The 18704-nt window shown below is 41.2% G+C and overlaps 1 protein-coding gene and 1 pseudogene across 1 annotated transcript in view; one reads left to right on the forward strand and one right to left on the reverse strand.

Annotated features, from left to right (window-relative positions):
• LOC145406769 (cell adhesion molecule Dscam1-like) overlaps positions 1–18704 on the reverse strand; it is a 235237-nt gene that overhangs the window by 7523 nt on the left and 209010 nt on the right. Inside the window, exons 24-31 of the mRNA XM_080277865.1 lie at positions 17214–17358; positions 15813–15940; positions 13934–14051; positions 13577–13695; positions 5324–5518; positions 5010–5162; positions 2901–2919; positions 2261–2268 (exon numbers count right to left, since the gene is read on the reverse strand). Coding sequence (XP_080133991.1) covers positions 2261–2268; positions 2901–2919; positions 5010–5162; positions 5324–5518; positions 13577–13695; positions 13934–14051; positions 15813–15940; positions 17214–17358 — 885 coding nt within the window. The remainder of the gene's footprint in view (positions 1–2260; positions 2269–2900; positions 2920–5009; positions 5163–5323; positions 5519–13576; positions 13696–13933; positions 14052–15812; positions 15941–17213; positions 17359–18704) is intronic.
• Positions 8643–8760, forward strand: LOC145406916 (5S ribosomal RNA; annotated as a pseudogene).

The following is an 18704-nucleotide window of genomic DNA, read 5'->3' on the forward strand; positions in this document are numbered from 1 at the left end:
CGATTACAGTAGTTAATTTTTTCACTCTCCCATTGCGCTCTACTGTAGGCACTTCGCACTGTAGAAACTCACGTAATAAGCAAATAGACTGTACCATGAATACAACTGCTACCAACATCTAGTGAAGAAAAACAGTGGCCATCAACTTAAGTTGCTATATAATGACCAGAAAGGAAACATGCGATGAAGATACTAAAAATGAGATACAAACTGTAAGAGGGTAGTTTGAATAAATGGCCTTTGAGACATTTAGTCCAGCATCTAAGGTTTCAATGAAATTCCAAATGAAGAATGACCAGGAATATAAAAGAAATGTTAGATTTGTCGGTGGAGTGAACCTAACAGAATCTATATTGAAGTCCGAAACCACAGTTATGAGAAGGAAGGTTTTTTGAAGCCTTCTTGTTGAGGATAGACTCAAAACTTCAGGAATATAAGGCTTGTACCTCAGATCTCAACAAATTTTACTGTAGCATAACCCAGACATATTCAGCATTTGATAGTAATTTAGTGCTGATGTGACCCAGCAACCTAGCCCGTAACAACTGTGTCTATCTACTCTACACTATACTGCCAGATGCCTCAATCCTGTTTGGGGTGGCCACAAACAAATCGCCTCCAAGTCACCCTGTCCCCCGCCATTTCACTGCCCTCCTCCCAACTCACACCCCCCTCTCTCATATACCTCTCCACCCCATCCCTCCATCTCATCCTCAGCCTCCCCCTCCCTCTTCCCCCCTCCGCCTCACTCACATACACTCTCTTCGTCAGTCTTTCACCCTCCATCCTCTCCACATGGCCAAACCACCTCAGTGTGTTCCTCATAACGCTTCCTATCACATCCACATCCACACCACAACGCTCCTTTATATCCTCATTCGTCAGCCTGTCTCTCCATGTGACTCCACAGGCTCCTCTTAACCCTTTAACTGCGGGTGTCATCCCAGAATGACATTGCAAAAACTGGACCAAACCGCGGGTGTCATTCTTGAATGTTTGTGAATATTTTGAATACCCCACGTTTTTTCCGTGCACCAATTGTTTCAAGGGAGAGTAGCTATTAAGTTCTTTCACTCCAGTCGACCCCCACCTCCCTCCTCCCACCCCCCGGGCCCCCACCTCCCACCCCCTGGGCCCCCCACCCCACCCCTGACCAACACGCATCAGTATCTGTCCAGCTGTGTGAGTGACAACACCGCTGATGTGGCAGTGAAGTGCGGGCAATTACAGTGCCTTTTACCTGCCTCAGTGAACACAGAGTGGGTGTTTATCGTATGTGCAGTGTTCATATATGTTTATAGTATTATCATCAGAATAAGGTTGGCATTTGGTAATGGTGTGTGAGCGAAAAATAGTGATTACAACATCGCTGATGTGACAGTGAAGTGCGGGCAATTACAGTGCCTTTTACCTGCCTCAGTGAACACAGGGTGGGTGTTTATTGTATGTGCAGTGTTCATATATGTTTATAGTATTATTATCGGAATGAGGTTGGCATTTGGTAATGGTGTGTGAATGAAGGTAATGGTGTGTGAGCGAAAAATAGTGATTTTTGATCGTTCACTTCTAACGGCACTGCCCATCCAGTGATAGTCAACGAAATCATGAAACCTACATCATTGCAAAGCCGAAGGTTAGTACTTTCTAATGGTACCTTATTTTTCACTCTAGATTTATTCTGTGCAGAGTTATAAAGGTTTAAAGTTTGTTTACATTTTGGCTGAAACCCCCGCGGGAGAGGCCAGTCGGGGCAAAATAATGCCCGTGGTTAAAGGGTTAAATAACTCATTTCCACTGCTCTCACTCTTGACTTGTGTCCTTCCAACAACGTCCAAGCTTCACTTCCATACGTTAGAGTTGGTATCACAATACTGTCATGTAGTAACTTTTTCACTTCCATGCTCACTTCCCTGTTTCTTATCACTGCTTTCAAAGAACCAGGAACCTTTCTTCCCTGCTGTACCCTTTCAAGCACTTCACCCTCCAAACCTCCATCCTTACTCATCACACTACCCAAGTACTTAAACGTACTCACATTTTCCAATTCCTCACCATCCAACCTCGCTGTACATTCACTGACTTCACCTCTCTCAAAGACCATCACTTTTCTCTTCCCTACATTCACTTTTAGGTTCCGTTTCTTACACACTCTCCCAAACTCATCCACCAAGCCTTGCAGCTCCCCTTCGTCTTCACTCAACAACACAGTATCATCTGCAAACAACAGTACAGGCAGTTTTCAAACACTATCCTCTCTCACCAGGGCCACTCCAACATCCACAACCCTACCTTGTACCTCTTTTATTACCCCATCCATGTACAGATTGAACAACCATGGAGACATGACACATCCCTGTTTCAACCCAACCTTCAAAGAGAAAAATTCACTTAGTTCACCATCCACAAGCACTGCAGCCTTCGCACCATCGTACATACTCTTCACAGCACTCAACAACTTCCCATCTACTCCATATATTCTTAACACTTTCCACAATCCTTGTCTATCCACCCTGTCATATGCTTTCTCCAAATCCATGAAAGCCGCATACAACTTCTTTCCCTTCTCTAGAAACTTTTCCACTAAAGATCTAAGAATGAATATCTGATCTACACAACCTCTTCCCTTCCTAAAGCCTCCCTGTTCTTCTCCAACTAATTTCTCTGTTCTTTCTCTAACTCTGTCAATAAGTATCCTACCATACACTTTTCCTATTATGCTAAGAAGACAAATGCCCTTATGATTATCACACACTTCTTTTTCCCCTTTTCCTTTGTACAAGGGAATACTTATACCTGACTTCCAATCCTCTGGGACTCTACCTTCCTCCCAGGCCAATCTGCACATCTTCCACATCCATTCTACTACTATCTCTCCCCCATGCTTCAGGATTTCACCACACACTCCAGCAATTCCTGGGGCTTTCCCCAATTTAACTTTCTTCATTGCTTCCAGAACTTCTATCTTACTGATTTCTTCCTGTCTTCTCACCTCCCTCCTTCTCCCAGCCATTCCCCAGCCACTTATACTCGCATTACTTCCATCCTCTATGTTCAACAATGCACTTATTAATTAGTCCCAAATACTTATTAAGAGATGTGATAGCTATTGGTCTGTAATCAGAGGAACTTCCTTTCTTCAGAATTGGATGGATATTGGCTTCTTTCCAAGAATTAGAGAATGATAAAGTATGTATGCATAGTATAAGTACTGTAGCTAAAACAGGAGCAAGTTCTGGGGAACATTTTTACAAAATGATCGGAGGAATTCCATCTGGCTGGAGCTTTGTTGGTTGGTAAATTGTCTGGAATTGATTGTACGTATTTAGTCTGTACGAATATTCTTATGTGGAGCAATTTTGGGCGGGTCAAGTTCTATTACAGGGATGGTCTGACTGACTTCCTCTTAGGCAGACTTTTTGGCAAACATACTGGCAAGGATGTTGGCTTTTCCACACAGGTCATTTATAGTGTTTCCATCTGAAGATTTTATTGGGGGAATGGGTCATGACATCTTAAAGTTATTACTGAAAGAACTGACAGCTGACCAGAATTTTCTACTGTCATTAGGATTATTTCATAGTCTGGATGCTGGGTTGTGAAGAAAGTTTGCTTTAGCAAAATTTATTATTGCTTTTGCATGGTTTTCTAACCTTCACTGGAATGGTACAACCACTTCCTCTTATAAGTGCTACAGGGGGTCATGTGTTGGAGGTCTTCTATGAGATTAATGTACAGTATTTGTTTATGATTCACATCTACAGTGTTGAGAAAAGCCTGTTATAATGCTCAAACCACAACAGATGTGAGACATAATCAAATACATTGGTACAATATAGGATTACCATAGCTACACTGTAGTAGGTGGTGGGGACCATCATCCACTCACTTGATGTAGTGCTGCCTACTTCTTCCTTCACCTTTATCATTCTTTTTGTGTGTCCACCCTCCTCTTTTACTATTTTCCTCATCTTTTCTGTCAGTTTTTATTACTATTTTTTTCCTTTTCAGATGGCTTTACATTGAGTGACAAGGATAATGGTGTCCTGTAAGCCAGGACATCATTTACAACCTGGGTAAGAACCATATAACCAACCCATATGTTCCCTATGTGTCAACAAGCAGGTTGGCAGAGGGTTAGTGCCCCTCCCTGTAAACCACTAACTCAATGACAAATGGCCACCCCTTATGGGATTATGGCATCTAGTTATAGACTGATAGATAGACAAACCACATAGGACCCCCAAACCCCTTCAGTACTTATATAAGTGAAGTCGATTGTACATTATCTTCCTTTCCTCCCCATTTTATTATTATTTCAACCACTTGTACTCTCAACTGCTCCTTTAAATATTTCTGTCCCGATATCTTTATATACTAGTGGTTATCCATTCCAAGATACATAAAAGGTACTGATGATACTATGTAAGGGTTACTGCAGATGGATTAGATATGGTGAAATAATACTGCACATATTTAACTGGGTGGGGTAAGTTGAAGGGTTTCAAAGGTCAACAGGGGTCTGAGGGACCTTGGAGCATCCCTTTCTAACTGAGTAAGCAGAATGAGAAGGCTGCCCTTTAGTCATTTATTTATATTTTTATTCATTCATCCATGTACTGCTGATGTTTCCTATTTGCTTCCATTAGTACTGAAAAATATACACATTTTTTATGAATTTAGACACTGTTATAATACTTCTTAAGCAGCTGTATCTCAAGAATAATGACAACCAAAATTCAGACTCCCCCATAACAAAATCCTGGTTACAACTCTGGCACTCCTATAATCAGTTCCATCCATTCATCCATCATCCAATCCTACATTGTCTCATGAGGAGCGTAGGAGCCCGGGGCTAAGCAGTTGGTCCCGGCATTTAAGATGAGACACATGAGTTAAAAAGAGCAATTCCTGCATCACTTCTCCACAATGTTCTTAAGTAAGAGCCAAAGGCTTATCCTTGGGTGCTTCATAAACTTCAGAGAAGTCTTTATGGTGACAGACATAGCCACATTTACCTGGATGTCCATAGGCAGGTGTGGAAATAGTGTAGTGGGCAGGTGTTGCTCCAGCTGCATTATGAGCAGCCACTTGAAGCTGGTAGCTAGTGCCAGCATCCAAACCACTAAGGGTGTAGGTACGAGCTGGTCGCACCTCACTGCTTACTGCAAAATACAGTAGCACAAAATATGACAGTTAACTACAAACACCTTCCCTTAAGAATGTTAAGACTTTACATTATTTCAGAACACTATCAACCATCTATCAGTTCAGTACAGCACAGTACAGTATTAACATGAATTAAATGAAGGTGCAGCAGCCTTACCTGTGGTCCAAGAGTCTGTAGAGCCCCTACGGTATTCCACACTGAAGTGAGTGATAGGACACCCTCCATCTGCCCACTGACTTAGGTAAAGTGTTGCTTGAGAACTGTTGGTTGTCACAAACTGGAACTGTGGAGGGGCCTGTGGAGGGCGTCCCTTGGTTCGAGCAATTTCTGTCCTTGATGGCTCACTTCGCCCTGTAGAAAACAAAGTCTACCAGTTATATATACATATATTGTACTGTTTATATATATATATATATATATACAGTATTCTTGATTTAATGAACTAATTCAGCCAACCCCCATTCCTTTATCTTGAATTTTCCGCTAAACTGAGCTCTGTAACCGCGGTTCAATATAAATGAAACTTTTCTGGTATTCTGAGATACTTTCTGCTAAATCCTTGAAGCCAACAGTCAAGCTCCGCTAGATCCTTGAAGACAACGGTCAAGCTGAGTTCTTGACAATGAGCACCCAAACCTAGCAAACTATGCCAACTCTCAATGCTACACACAACAGTCTGAACCCATAATTAATACCCCCACTTAAATGCATTATTGTGTACATGTTAACAGTAATACATAGTGTACTGACTTTGTTATAAAATATGCACACATAAAAAATAAGGTTAGGACAGTAGTGTACCAAATACTGTAGTACAGGTCAACCTCGGTTTAACAATGGGATATGTTGAGAAAAAGCCCATCGTTCTGCGGAGAATCATATATCAGGGTAGATTTAACATGTAAAGAATAGGGATGCATTTTTGAGCCTTGGGATTCCCCCCAACCAAGTCCTAAACCCACCCAAATGAGTCCAAAAACAAGTTTTTAGTTATCCTAAATCCCCAAATATCTTTAAAACTACAGGTAGCTAAACTAAGCCTAAAAGCAGCTTATAACTTGCCTAAACCCAATAATAAAATCTGAAAATCATCAAAAATATTTCTGGAAAAAAATCAAACGTAGTAAACTGTACCCCCAAAATGACATTGTTCACCCCACCTATGACTAAAACACATTAATCTACGTCTAAAAACAGTTTATAAATCAACCTAAACACAAAATTTAAGTCTAAAATATCAAAATCAGTTAAAAAACAAAACAAACCCATCATTAAATCGGGGTTTGGCCATCAATAGGAGGGGTAGGGTGATATTTCTACCCCCATCGGTAAATCCATGGCATCGCATATAGGGGTATCGTATGTCAGGGTTTACCAAGTAAATAGGGACAGTAAACTACAGTAAGGCTTACTTCCAAAAGTAGGGGTTCTGCACTTGCTGCTGAAATATGCCTGACACAGGTAGCCATACTGGCCCCTCCAAATCTGTGTCAGGCCTGGGGGTGGTTTAGTCACTGTCAGAGTCACCCTCCATCAGCACTCAAGGTGATACTGGGGTGACAGTAGGGCTGGGGAGCATCAGGGATGGCACTCCATCTTCTCAATTATTTCCAATTTAATTTCTAGCCAAGAGAAAGCCGTTTCTTTTCTTTAACCTAAACTTTGGCATGATTCATAAAAGCTTTGGTTTACAGAAAAAAAAAACACAAAGAAGGCCATAATACCAAGGCAAAGCTGTGCACACACGGAGCAGTTGTTTACAGTTGGTGGATCACTTGAAGACTGTATGCTTGGCAGGGACGTCTGGCAACACTGCACACTGCCGGTCAGGGTAGTGTTTCCGGTATGGGCTCGTTGACACTCTCGATTTATAATAATTTTTCCGGCAATTGGGCGGTTTTGGGAAAGAAGTTTCCTTAACAGAATTATACTCAATTTAATGGAAATTTTCCTTTACATTGAGAAAAAAAAAAAAAAAAAAAAAAAAAAAAAAACCAGGAATTATTCAGTTATCTTGGGTTTCTGCTAAATTGGTGTTTGTTAAATTGAGCATCTACTGTATTTATACAGTATATATACAGTGTGTGTATATATATATATATATATATATATATATATATAAATATATATATATATATACAGTATATATACAGTGTGTGTATATATATATATATATACAGTAAAAGTTCATTAATCCGAAAGGCAGTGGACCGGGAATCATTAGGATTATCAGATTTTTTAAATTTTTGGGTGGGACCCCTACGACACTTAATTTCATGTTTAAAGTGAAATTTTACCAAATGGACCACTTTTCATTCATTCATAATACAATATGGCACATATTAACATTATGTATTACACAAATTTTTTACTTAATAATGTATTACTGAAGACACGAACTGTAACTGGTAAATTAAGAGATGTTATGGGTTGTTTAACTCACCAGTGATGTGCAGAGAGTAAGTCCACAGTTAATAATAATATGCACATATTGTAAGAGCACAAAAACTTAATATGTGTTACTGTGGAAAATTCCTTAAACCTACGGTACAGTATATTTCGCTTTGTTTGTCACTTTCACTCATCGTCCTCAAGCATCGGCTCAGGACGGTTTTGGGACAACCTGCCATCAAGTCAACACGCCGCCACAACAATAACAAGACAATTCACCGTCATTAATGAAGACAGCTATGGGTGATGCTAGAATATAATTTAAAGGCAACTACAACGAGGAAGAAACAAGTTAATTACCGGTATTGACTAAAGGTGCAACTAATAAATAATATCGAAAGCCTATGCTATTGAACATAGACTTTGATGGATCCCCCTGAAATATAGTAAGTACTGATTAATTAATATTAAGTATATTAATAAAATGATGAGGAATCGTCCAGGGTGCAAATTGCCCTGGCAGGGAATCGTCCATGTTTTGACTGACGGTGAAATGACCCCATGGCGAACTGTTTCGGAACACTCAGGACTACCTGCTTCTTCTTGGGTTCCTTGAAGTGCCTTCTTTGGAGTGTGGGTAGCTGGTCTTGGGTTGTCATCAGTGGATTTACCTGCCTGGTTGCTCATGCACTTCAGCCAGTCACGGATATCAGCCTGCCTGACGGCCTGCGCACATTTCTTGTAGAACTCATTTCGCAAGATATAGAAATTGATCACCTCAGCCCCATTGTAATGATTATTTTGTTCAATGAAATGCACCAGTTTATCAAAGTACTGTATACAGAAGCTTCCTTGCATGAAACGTCCATGACCACACCACTCGGCACTTCGGTGCATTTGGTGCCCAGTTTGAATTTTTTAATTTTGATTTTTTTTACTTTTGGAGTTTTTGTCAGCCTTCTTCAAAAATTGGGATTATTGGGATTTTCAGATTATCCGTGTTCGGATAAATGGACTTTTACTGTATGTGTATATACTGGTATATATATATATATATATATATATATATATATATATATATATATAAAACGGCATACCATGTTGAGTACACCGCTTCCCGTCCGATCAGCGAAGTTAAGCAACATTGGGTCTGATTAGTACTTGGATGGGTGACCGCCTGGGAACACCAGATGCTGTTGGCATCCCTACGTGTCAAGTGGGGTTGGTGGAGGATTAGTGCCCCTCCCTGTAAAACAATTAACTCTAAGCCATTGGCCACCCCGTCTGGGATACATGGCGTCTGGCAATGAATGAATATATATATATATATATATATACATATATATATATATATATATATATATATATATATTATATATATATATATATATATATATATATATATATATATATATATATATATATATATATATATATATATATATATATATATATATATATATATATATATATATATATATATATATATATATATATATATATATATATATATATACATACATACGGTACAGCAATCCCTCCAAGATCCAACGTAATAGAGCCCATGCAATGTCCGGGACTTGGTCTTGTACAGGAATTGGGAAAAATGCTCTAGGACAGGTACTTATGGACCCCAACCCAACCTAACCCTGAAAGCCACCTAAATAATTCCCTACCGGACATGCACAGCACCCATTTAGGACCCTAGTCACACAAATAAGGGACAGAAACCATAAAATAACAGAAAAGGAACCAAAGAATGAGAAATCAGTAGTGAGTAAGGAATATATTTAGCAGTGTACAGGGTACTTACGACACATTCATGGCCGTTGCCAAGATTAACCCACTCCTCTGTGGCTTTGACAGTGGTGAAGGTGCACTTGAAACACATACAGCAATCCAGGTTTGCGCTGCACTTAATCCTTTGAACTGTGAATTTTAATTGTTTAACACTGCACATTCTGATCTTACTTGTGCCAAGCCAGTTGCAACACACCAGTGTTGCACTCTGCAAATAATCCTTTGCACTCTGAATTATAATTTCTTAACACTGTACAAAACTGTAAATTCCCATGTGGTGTAATAACGAGGTACTGTAGCGAGGTACTGCAGTTAATTCACAAAAGCGAGCACGTGGGCAGCCACTGTGACGAGCATACAGTCATGATAGTAGGTAGGCAGGAAATGGGGAGGATGTACGGGCGCTCTAGTGGACATACCCGGAACTATGTGCCAAAACACACCTGTTCATCACCGCGCGGCATATTTAGAGTATGGATGAACACATATTGGCTTTTTTTTTTTTTTTTTTACCCAAGCCCAAAATGTTCGGGACTTGGCGTGTCTGGGTCTAGGGCATCCGGGTCTTAAGGGGATTACTTACATATATATATATATATATATATATATATATATATATATATATATATATATATATATATATACAGTAATCCCTCTATCCGGACGCCCAATAATAGACATCCCCACTAACCGAACCTTATCGTCCTGGGATCAAACATTCCCAAAATGGTCCGAAAATCCAAAAAAATTGGAAAAAAAAAATCGATTTTTTGTCGTCCGTAATTTGAACTTGCCGCGCGCGTCGCGTGAGAGCATTGTTTTGGTTCGTCATTCCTCCGACGTCCGATAGAGCGCCGCTGCATCCTCCCCACTTCCCGCCTGTCTCTCACCGCGACAAGACCTACGCTCTTCGTCATGGCTGCCCACGTGCTCGCTTTTGTGGTGGTGCCGTACTTGCTGCAAGGCCTCCTGCTGCTCTCTGCCCTACTCTTAGTGTGTGTGATGATGGCCCCGCCTCCTGAGAAAAGGAAGAGAGTGGTGTTGACTCTGGAGAAGAAACGGGAGATATTGGAGAAGGTTGATGCGGGTTGGTCTTCCTCTCGCATTCTCCCGCGAGTTCAACCTGGCCAGTCGACTTTGTTTGATATCAGCGTTCCCCGAGACAAGCTCATGCAGTACACGGCTGACTTCTCGTGAAGCAAACGCAACGTGGAGAGGAAGGTTATGTTTACTCCCAAGTATGCAGAGATCGACCGCTCCACGTTGATTTGGTATCGACAGCAACGTGCAGCTGGTGTGATGGTACGTGGAACGGAGCTGAAGGCTGCTGCTGAGAAGTTTGCAAGGCTTCACGACGCCCTAGACTTCAAGGCATCCGAGGGTTGGCTCTTCGCGTTCAAGTTGCGACATGGCCTTACTAACCGTAAAGCACATGGCGAAGCATTGGGACTGCGAGATGGAGTGGACGAGTTTCGGCACAAGGTGAAGGCTTGATCGACAGGGAGGGCCTCACTCTCGGTCAAGTCTATAACGCTGACGAAACTGGCCTATTCTATGTGCTCGGTGCCAACGAACACTCTCGCCGATGAGACGGAGAAGCGTGTACCTGGGCAAGCTTTCTAAGGAACGGATATCTGCTTTGTGTTGTGCCAATGCTAACGGCATGCACGGCTTAAGCCCGTTATTGTTGGCCGTGCAAAGCAGCCTCGGTGCCTTCGTGGGGTGATGGATGTCCTTCCTGTCGTATGGTACCATTCTTTGAAAGCATGGTTCACAGCGGTGATTTTCAAAGACTGGTTTCACCATCACTTCGTCAAGGAGGTCATACATTGCCAGGCAGACACTGGGAATTCCTCGCGACCAGGTAAAGAGCTCTCCTTCTCTCGACAATGCATCTGCCCACCCGACCGACAAGGACTTGGTTGCTGAGAATGGCCGTATTAGGTGCATGTTTCTGCCACCTAATACGACTGCTCTCATTCAACCAATGGACCAAGGAGTGATCGTGGCAACAAAGCGCCTGTACCGTCGGAAGTTCCTGGACGAGGTGATGGTGGTTCTCGAGGACGAGGTCGAGCGCAGGGAAGGACGTGACACTCGAGGCAAGCGGACTTTGGAAAACCTTCGCAGCTACAACATCAAGTCTGCGCTGTACAACTGGGCTGAGTGCATGGAAGGAAGTCCCTGTGAAAACTCTTGAAAATGGTTGGTCTCGTCTGCTTCTCGGAACAGATGTGGAGTACGATTTCCTAGGGTTTGACGTGGATGACTTCCATGCACGGCTACGTACGCACTGGCGTGATGTTGATGTGGACGATGTTCGTGAGTGGTTGGACGGCAGACGGGCGATCCTGGGTATCAGACGTTGTCTGATATCGAGATCGCGTCTTCGGTTGCTGGTGTCAGTCCCGAACTTGAAGATTCCAGCAGACGAAGGCGATGATGATGATGCAGACTCCGCCCAGCAGGACACTACTCCAGCCATCCCCAAGCTGAGCGCACTCCGGGAACATCTAGAGTTCGTCCTAGACTACCTGGAACACCCGGACTGCGACAGGGAGATGGGGCCCTTGGGACTCGTGGAGGAAGTGCGTGCTTTCCGGCAGCGCATCATCAATCGCCAGAATCGTCGGTCCTTGCGTCAGTCAACGATTGACAGTTTTTTCAGGCCCGTGACCCCCGCTGTGCCAAGCCCTGGTTCCACTCCGTTGCCTCCCCAAGACAGGCCCTCATGCTCCGAGCCACAGCCCAGCACATCAGCTACAGTGGAGTCACCGCTCGACGTGAGTTTGCGGCTTTCTTCCGAGTCTTCTGTAGTAGGTACGCCATCACCACTACCCACCGATGCACCCCTTGGACGCCTGCCAGTGATACTCTCGGGCTCTGACAGTGAATAAACAGCAAGAACTTCTCCACTAGACCACACGGGAATTTTGAGTGTTGTGCAGTGAAAAAAACAGTGTGTTGTGTTAAGGTTTTCAAGTTGGGAGAAAAGACTAAGTAGAAAAGAAATTTAACGTAACTAACCTTCTTTGTTTTGGCTTTGGAAACTTAAAAAAACTTGGGAAAAGTTAATGTGCAACACTTAAATTTAATGGAACATTATTTGGACTAAAGTGAACACTGTGAAAAGAACGGACTTCTGTGTGTTAGTGACTAAGTTCAGTGCAAGACTTCAGGAAGAGTGTAGTGCAAGTGCTTCAGGAAATCGTTCTTACTGTCAGAGTCCGAGAGGAGCGGTTATTCATCGAGGTGGCCAGGGACTTGCTGTAAGTAGCCAAAATGTTTCATGTTGTACTATTTTCCATACTATATTTACCAGAATGTTTCATATTGTATTTTTCCCATACTATACTTACCAGAAAGTGTCATACTGTACTTCTTTCCATACTAAACTTACCTCATGCATGTGCAGTAGGAATGTGTTTTTCAGAGTTCGGTTAGGTTCGGTTAGGTTAGGTTCGGTTAGAGTCCATAAGTACCAGAATGTTTATTAATGTATGAACATACTTCTAAACCCACATTTTATGTGTCTATTGCATTTATTTCAGTCATTTATGTGCCTTATTGGTGTGATTAGGGTGTTAAATAGGTGCTATGCATGTCCGGAGGGAGTTGTATAGGTGTTTCTCTGTGTTAGGGTCCGTAAGTACAAGTCCATAAGCTGGGGCCCAATATCCGGACAAAACCAATATCCGAACCTACCGATGGCTCTATTGATCCGGATATTGGAGTGATTACTGTATATATATATATATATATATATATATATATATATATATATATATCGTACAATGGAAGAGTTGAGAGGTAGGATGGGACTGGAGTGTATTGGTGTTGTGATGAGGAGAGGTAGATTGAGGTGGTTTGGACATGCGGAGAGGATGGGGGATGATAATTGGGTGAGGAAGGTGAGAAGTGTTAATATTGGGGGTGGGGTTATGAGGGGTAGACCGAGAAAGACATGGGACAAGGTCATTAAGTGTGACCTTAGGGTTAAGGGACTGAACAGGGAGGCTGCAATGGATCGTGCAGCGTGGAGAGCCGCCATTAGGTGACCAAGGCCGACACATGCAAGCATGTTGGAGCCTTTAAAAACGAAACGAAAACGAAATGTACATAAAAAATTTTACTTGATTTATTTACAGCTGTAACAGAAAGTTATATAAGAGCTGCACACTTATCTGTGAATACTCAAACTGATAGAGAAACACTGACCAACATGATTATGAACTGTGACGTAGAAATGGTGCAGAGAGCCACAGCGAAGATTCTGAGCAGTGAATGTTCGATCATCTCCATTTACCTGTGCCTCCACCCACTGCCCACCTACTGACCTTGAAAAGGCGTGTATATCAAGAATTATTATTAATATATAGCATTAATCATGGGAATGGTACTGCATAACTAGTGGTTAGGATTTCTTGCCACAAAACAGGAACAATGGAACATTTGCAGTAAGTGTCTTGGTGTGATGAGTATGACACAATATCACTACAGTACTGTATATATTTATATATATGAGACCTAGACAGTGACACCACATCCATTATGAGAAAATATACTTGTACGTACCTGTAGTGGAGTGTAGCACCCAGCAGAGGAATTCCGCCAGTGTCTCTTACACTCCACTGGACCCTAATGGAGGAAGCAGTGGTCTCGGTGACATGCAGGGATGGTGGTGATGGTGGTACTATGAAGGGAAAAAAAAAAGTTTATGGTTATTTCTGCTTTATTGTTCAAGAAAAGGTAAGATCACATACTACTCAATCTCCTGAGTATGAGAAGTCCCTCCTATGATGAGTTAAAGTGTTTTATGGTATTTCAGCTGCATAACAGAAATTTGAAAGATGTTCATGTGGTAAGGGATTGATGGACTCAAGGGCTCATTGGCTTCTGCAACAATAATATTGTATTAACTGATATAGGTACTGGTTCAGTGTATTTGCTATGAAACAAAGTAGATTTCATACTGTATCATTTATAAAGGCTTCAATATGCTTGCACGCACTGAACTTGGTCACCTAATGGTGGTTCTCCATGATGCTCAGTCTCTGGCTGCCTCCCTAAAGATGCTTAGGTGGTAAGAGATTAATGTGCTCCCTACTCTTTTTAGTATATTGTCATTATGGTGTATGTGACTGGTCTGTTGCTTTATGCTTTCTGTTTGTTATAGACTAATTTATTATGCAAACTATGTTAAACATATACAGTACAATAATGGTGCTTGATCGTTAATAAGACGAGTTTACATCATTTGGGCAATCTTTGACTGATCAAGTTAACTGTTTTACTCAATTGTAGTAACACTGGGACCTAATATACAGCTGTAAAAAAAAAAAAAAAAGTAACTCTCGCTATAACGAACCCTGATATTGCAATATCAGATTTAACGAATGCCACAAAGCCCATCAAACTTTCATTGGCTATAACAAACAATGGTTGTTATATGGGGTGCAATGAGATGCAATACATATGCTTTCTACCATTTTTACTCTAACCTGGCCTGAAACTGCCCTCTCCCCATTGTGACTGCTGAGTTGTAGTAAGAGACTATGATAATACTATACTAGTCATGCAGAAGTGCTATGACAAGGATGTGAAATAAACTGCAAAAGGGAAAAATCATGGATCAAGTTAGTGTAAAATGGGCACAGTTTACATTTTTAGTACTAGAATATGCTATTGTAGCTAACGGTACTCATTTACTTTTGAACATATGCTCAAAATCCCACCTTGGGAAGAGGACACTTGGATGTAATGAGCTATTGGTTTAACAGACCTGGCTCTCCCTCAATTAGTCCATTGTTGCGAGGGTCTACTGCTTTATTTGAAAGCTCTGGAAATTTCTGTCTGATTCAGTACCAATATCTGCAAACCATCAGAGAGATGCAAGACAGCAGACTAATGACCACTGTCATGAGTATGTTATGTAATACCCTTGGGTACTGTACTCCGAGGTGGTTTGGACACGTAGCGAGAACGAGTGAGTGTAACGAGTAAAGCCCTGTAAAGATCTGAAAACAGAAGGGAGGGTCAATGCAGGATGAGGTCCTAAGAAGGGACCTCAGGATTAGAGGAGTTGCTCAGAATGCTAAAGATCATGGAATCTAAGAAGCTTATACCAGATGTAAAAACAGCTGATTCAAGCACCAAGAAATACTACGTCTGGGACAAATTTTAAAACTTGGTGGTTAAGTCATTTCATTATAGATTTTCAAATTTAGAGGGTTCAGAACTATTTCGGAGACTGAGATATTCTTTCTTTAAAGAGTAAAGTGTTGTAAAAGTATCTCTTACCTGACTACAAGATATTCTTTCTTTAAAGAGTAAAGTGTTGTAAAAGTATCTCTTACCTGACTACAAAAGGACAACTAATGCTATGAATGATCGAGAGGTCTCAGCTTGAGTTATGAGCAGTCTCACATTAAACCAAGCAAAGGATGCAACTCACCAAGAATTGTGAGGGCATAAGCAACAGAATCCCGACCATGTCTGTTGGTGGCAGTACAGGTGTAGTGTCCACCATCACTTCGCTGCACCTCACTCAGGCTCAAAGTCCCATCCTGTTGCACCACCACCCTACCACAAAAATACATTCTAATAATTTACTGAAGTTCCACTCCATATATTTTCTGAGTAAAGAAAGTTGTCACTCATAAAGTTCCTGAGTATGCATCTGCAGGAAATAATCAGTTGCTTGAATAACTGAAGTTTTAATTGTGGAAATATATCTGAAAAATGATACAGCCTATTCATTAGAGATAATCTGTACTGCAGTGAGCCTGATAATCTAGGTGAGCATAACCAAATATTTCAGTTTGTAATAAAGCCTTTGTGGTAGGTAAGGGCACTCATCATCCACACTCATTATTGTGCTGCTTTGGGTGTCTCCCCTTTTCTCTCTTCGTTCTTTCCTCTTCTGTCTTTCTTTCCTTCATTTTTTTCTCTTCCTTCTGCACAAGGGTGGCTTTACACTCCCCCTTCTGTCTTTCTTTCCTTTATTCTTTCCTCTTCCTTCCGCCTATGGGTTACTGCGCACTGAGTGACAGACCAAATGGTTTCTTGTACACCAGGAAACCATTTACCATGCTGGGTGGTAACCTTATAACCAAATTATGGCACCTGGTGGTTTGGTGAGTAATTTAGGTGTTCCAATCGGATTCAGCCTGTGTAAGTTTTTATCAAAGGGTGGTTGGGGTTTACTGCTTATGTAATGCCACTCAAAGATGAGTGAGGTTGGTCAGTCTCATCTTAAATGTCAGGACCAATTTGCCTAGCCCCGGGCTCCTACATTCCTCACGGGATAACATAGGATTGGATGATGGATGGATGGATGAATGCAATAAAGCCTTACTATAGTATAATGGACTCTGCTATGTCAGATTTTGGCATTTACTGAACACCTTAAACTGACCAGCCTTTCTTAACTAAGCTTGACTAGTTTTATAACTTTCTCTTTTATAGCTAAACTGATCTGGACTACAATGGTCAAGCCTTGGACCATCTTACACCCAAATGGAGTAATACTGATTGGCTGTTACAATTTTTATTAATATATTAACATGGATGCACATTTCTTTAAGCACTAGTTGTTCAGTTACAGGCAAGTCCGGCATTGCATTTGGTGGGCACATTTTGTTTTACTATGACTCGGACATAAATACATAAGGTTGCATTGACCTTACCTGAATATATGCTGAGCTGTACAGTAGAACATTACTGTATTTTCATATAATGTCAAAATACTGGAAGCTTATTTACATCAGAATTTTGTTTTTATCAGATCAAGTCTTCCCTTAATCAATTTGATAAAACGAGGTCTTACTGTACTCTTTACTGTTATGCATTATACCTAGGATGGGATGGCAGCAGTGGAGCTCCCTGATGAGTCCATGAGAGGTCAGGTTCAGGCACCCCCACTGTTCCACAAGCTAGACTCAGGTCCTCACCCCAAGCTGCTGTCACGTTCCTACCCAGAGACCACACTCCTGCTGGAACTGTGGATTGCAAAGACCATGTTTGAGGTACACTATATACATAAGAGGATTTACTTTTTTATGAATTCTTGGTGATAACTCTGTGTGGTATAGAGGTCTGATTAGACTGATACAGTGATCCCTTGGTTATGGAAGTTTTTTGCAAGATGAAAATCTTTACCCATTTTTCGGCTAAAAAACATCGTTATTGTGCACTTGACCTTGTTTCTGCCAAAAATAATGGTGCAGTATCTGTGGTTTCTGATGGCTTTGAGGGATTCAAAGGTTAGGCTTTACTTGGGGAGCTTTAATCCTAGGTAGTGGAGACCACGAATTCTCCACCCCCTAGCCTCTGAACCCCTTACCTCAGGCCTGTCTCAGGTTTCTGTATGGTGCATGTTTTGTTTATTTGTGTCATTTTCATCACTTTCTAACTTAACTTAACCATGCCTGTGTGTTTCTGATGCTTATCATAACACAATGTATGTATTTGGTGGGTCTAAATTGTCATAAAATGGAAAACTTTAGCTTGTACTTGCGATGCCTGGTGTACCAATTAAGATGAATCCCAGAGGTTCTGTGCTTCCATTATCATGCACTATGTTCAGCACCAATTATGCGCAATAACTGAGAGATCAGTGTATCTTAGTCATTTCAACTTTAAGATAACACATATGCAGTGCTACTAGTACATTCTTAAGCCTAAATCTGAGGTTTTCTCCCAATAGTAAATTGTACAAGGTTAAAGGACTGAACAGAGATGCTGCCAGATATCATGTGGCATGGAAATCTGCCATTAACTACTGTAACTGAGACTACGATATGCAAGCACGTACAAAATGAGACAATCCAAGGTGATCAAATTCATCGGTATAACTTTAGAAGTAACCAACGTTACCAATTTTCATTATATTACGTCCCTGAACTATTCTAACTAAGACTTACCCTTTAAGCCTAGTTTCAGTTGGGGGAGCAAATTTTGTAGGGATAGTCATATAGTGACTTAGGTTAGGCTGTCGCTCAGTAAAGGATGAATGTTGCGCCATATTGGCTGGTGCAGGCGTGTGCATTTGGTCTATGTCAGGCTCTAGATCAGGCCTAGGTTAGGTTAGGTTAGGTTAGTTTGGGTTAGTTTAATGCAAAATAGTGTATTTTTAATTAATCTTCATCTTGATTTTGGGGAATAAACCCACTTTTGGAAATCTTACTCAAAATTCCAAAAGGGGGATTTTCCCCCAAAAATGAGGGTCAAAACTAATTAAAGCACAGTATTTTGCATTGGAAACCATAAAAAAATAATAAAAGAAAACGTTGGTTACTTCTAAAAATTTACCAATTCATCAAATTCTAAATGGTGTGTACGGTAC

Source organism: Coenobita brevimanus, chromosome 71, assembly GCF_032717465.1.
Source record: "Coenobita brevimanus isolate Jiangsu-jjx chromosome 71, ASM3271746v2, whole genome shotgun sequence".
Taxonomy (NCBI): Eukaryota; Metazoa; Arthropoda; class Malacostraca; order Decapoda; family Coenobitidae; genus Coenobita; species Coenobita brevimanus.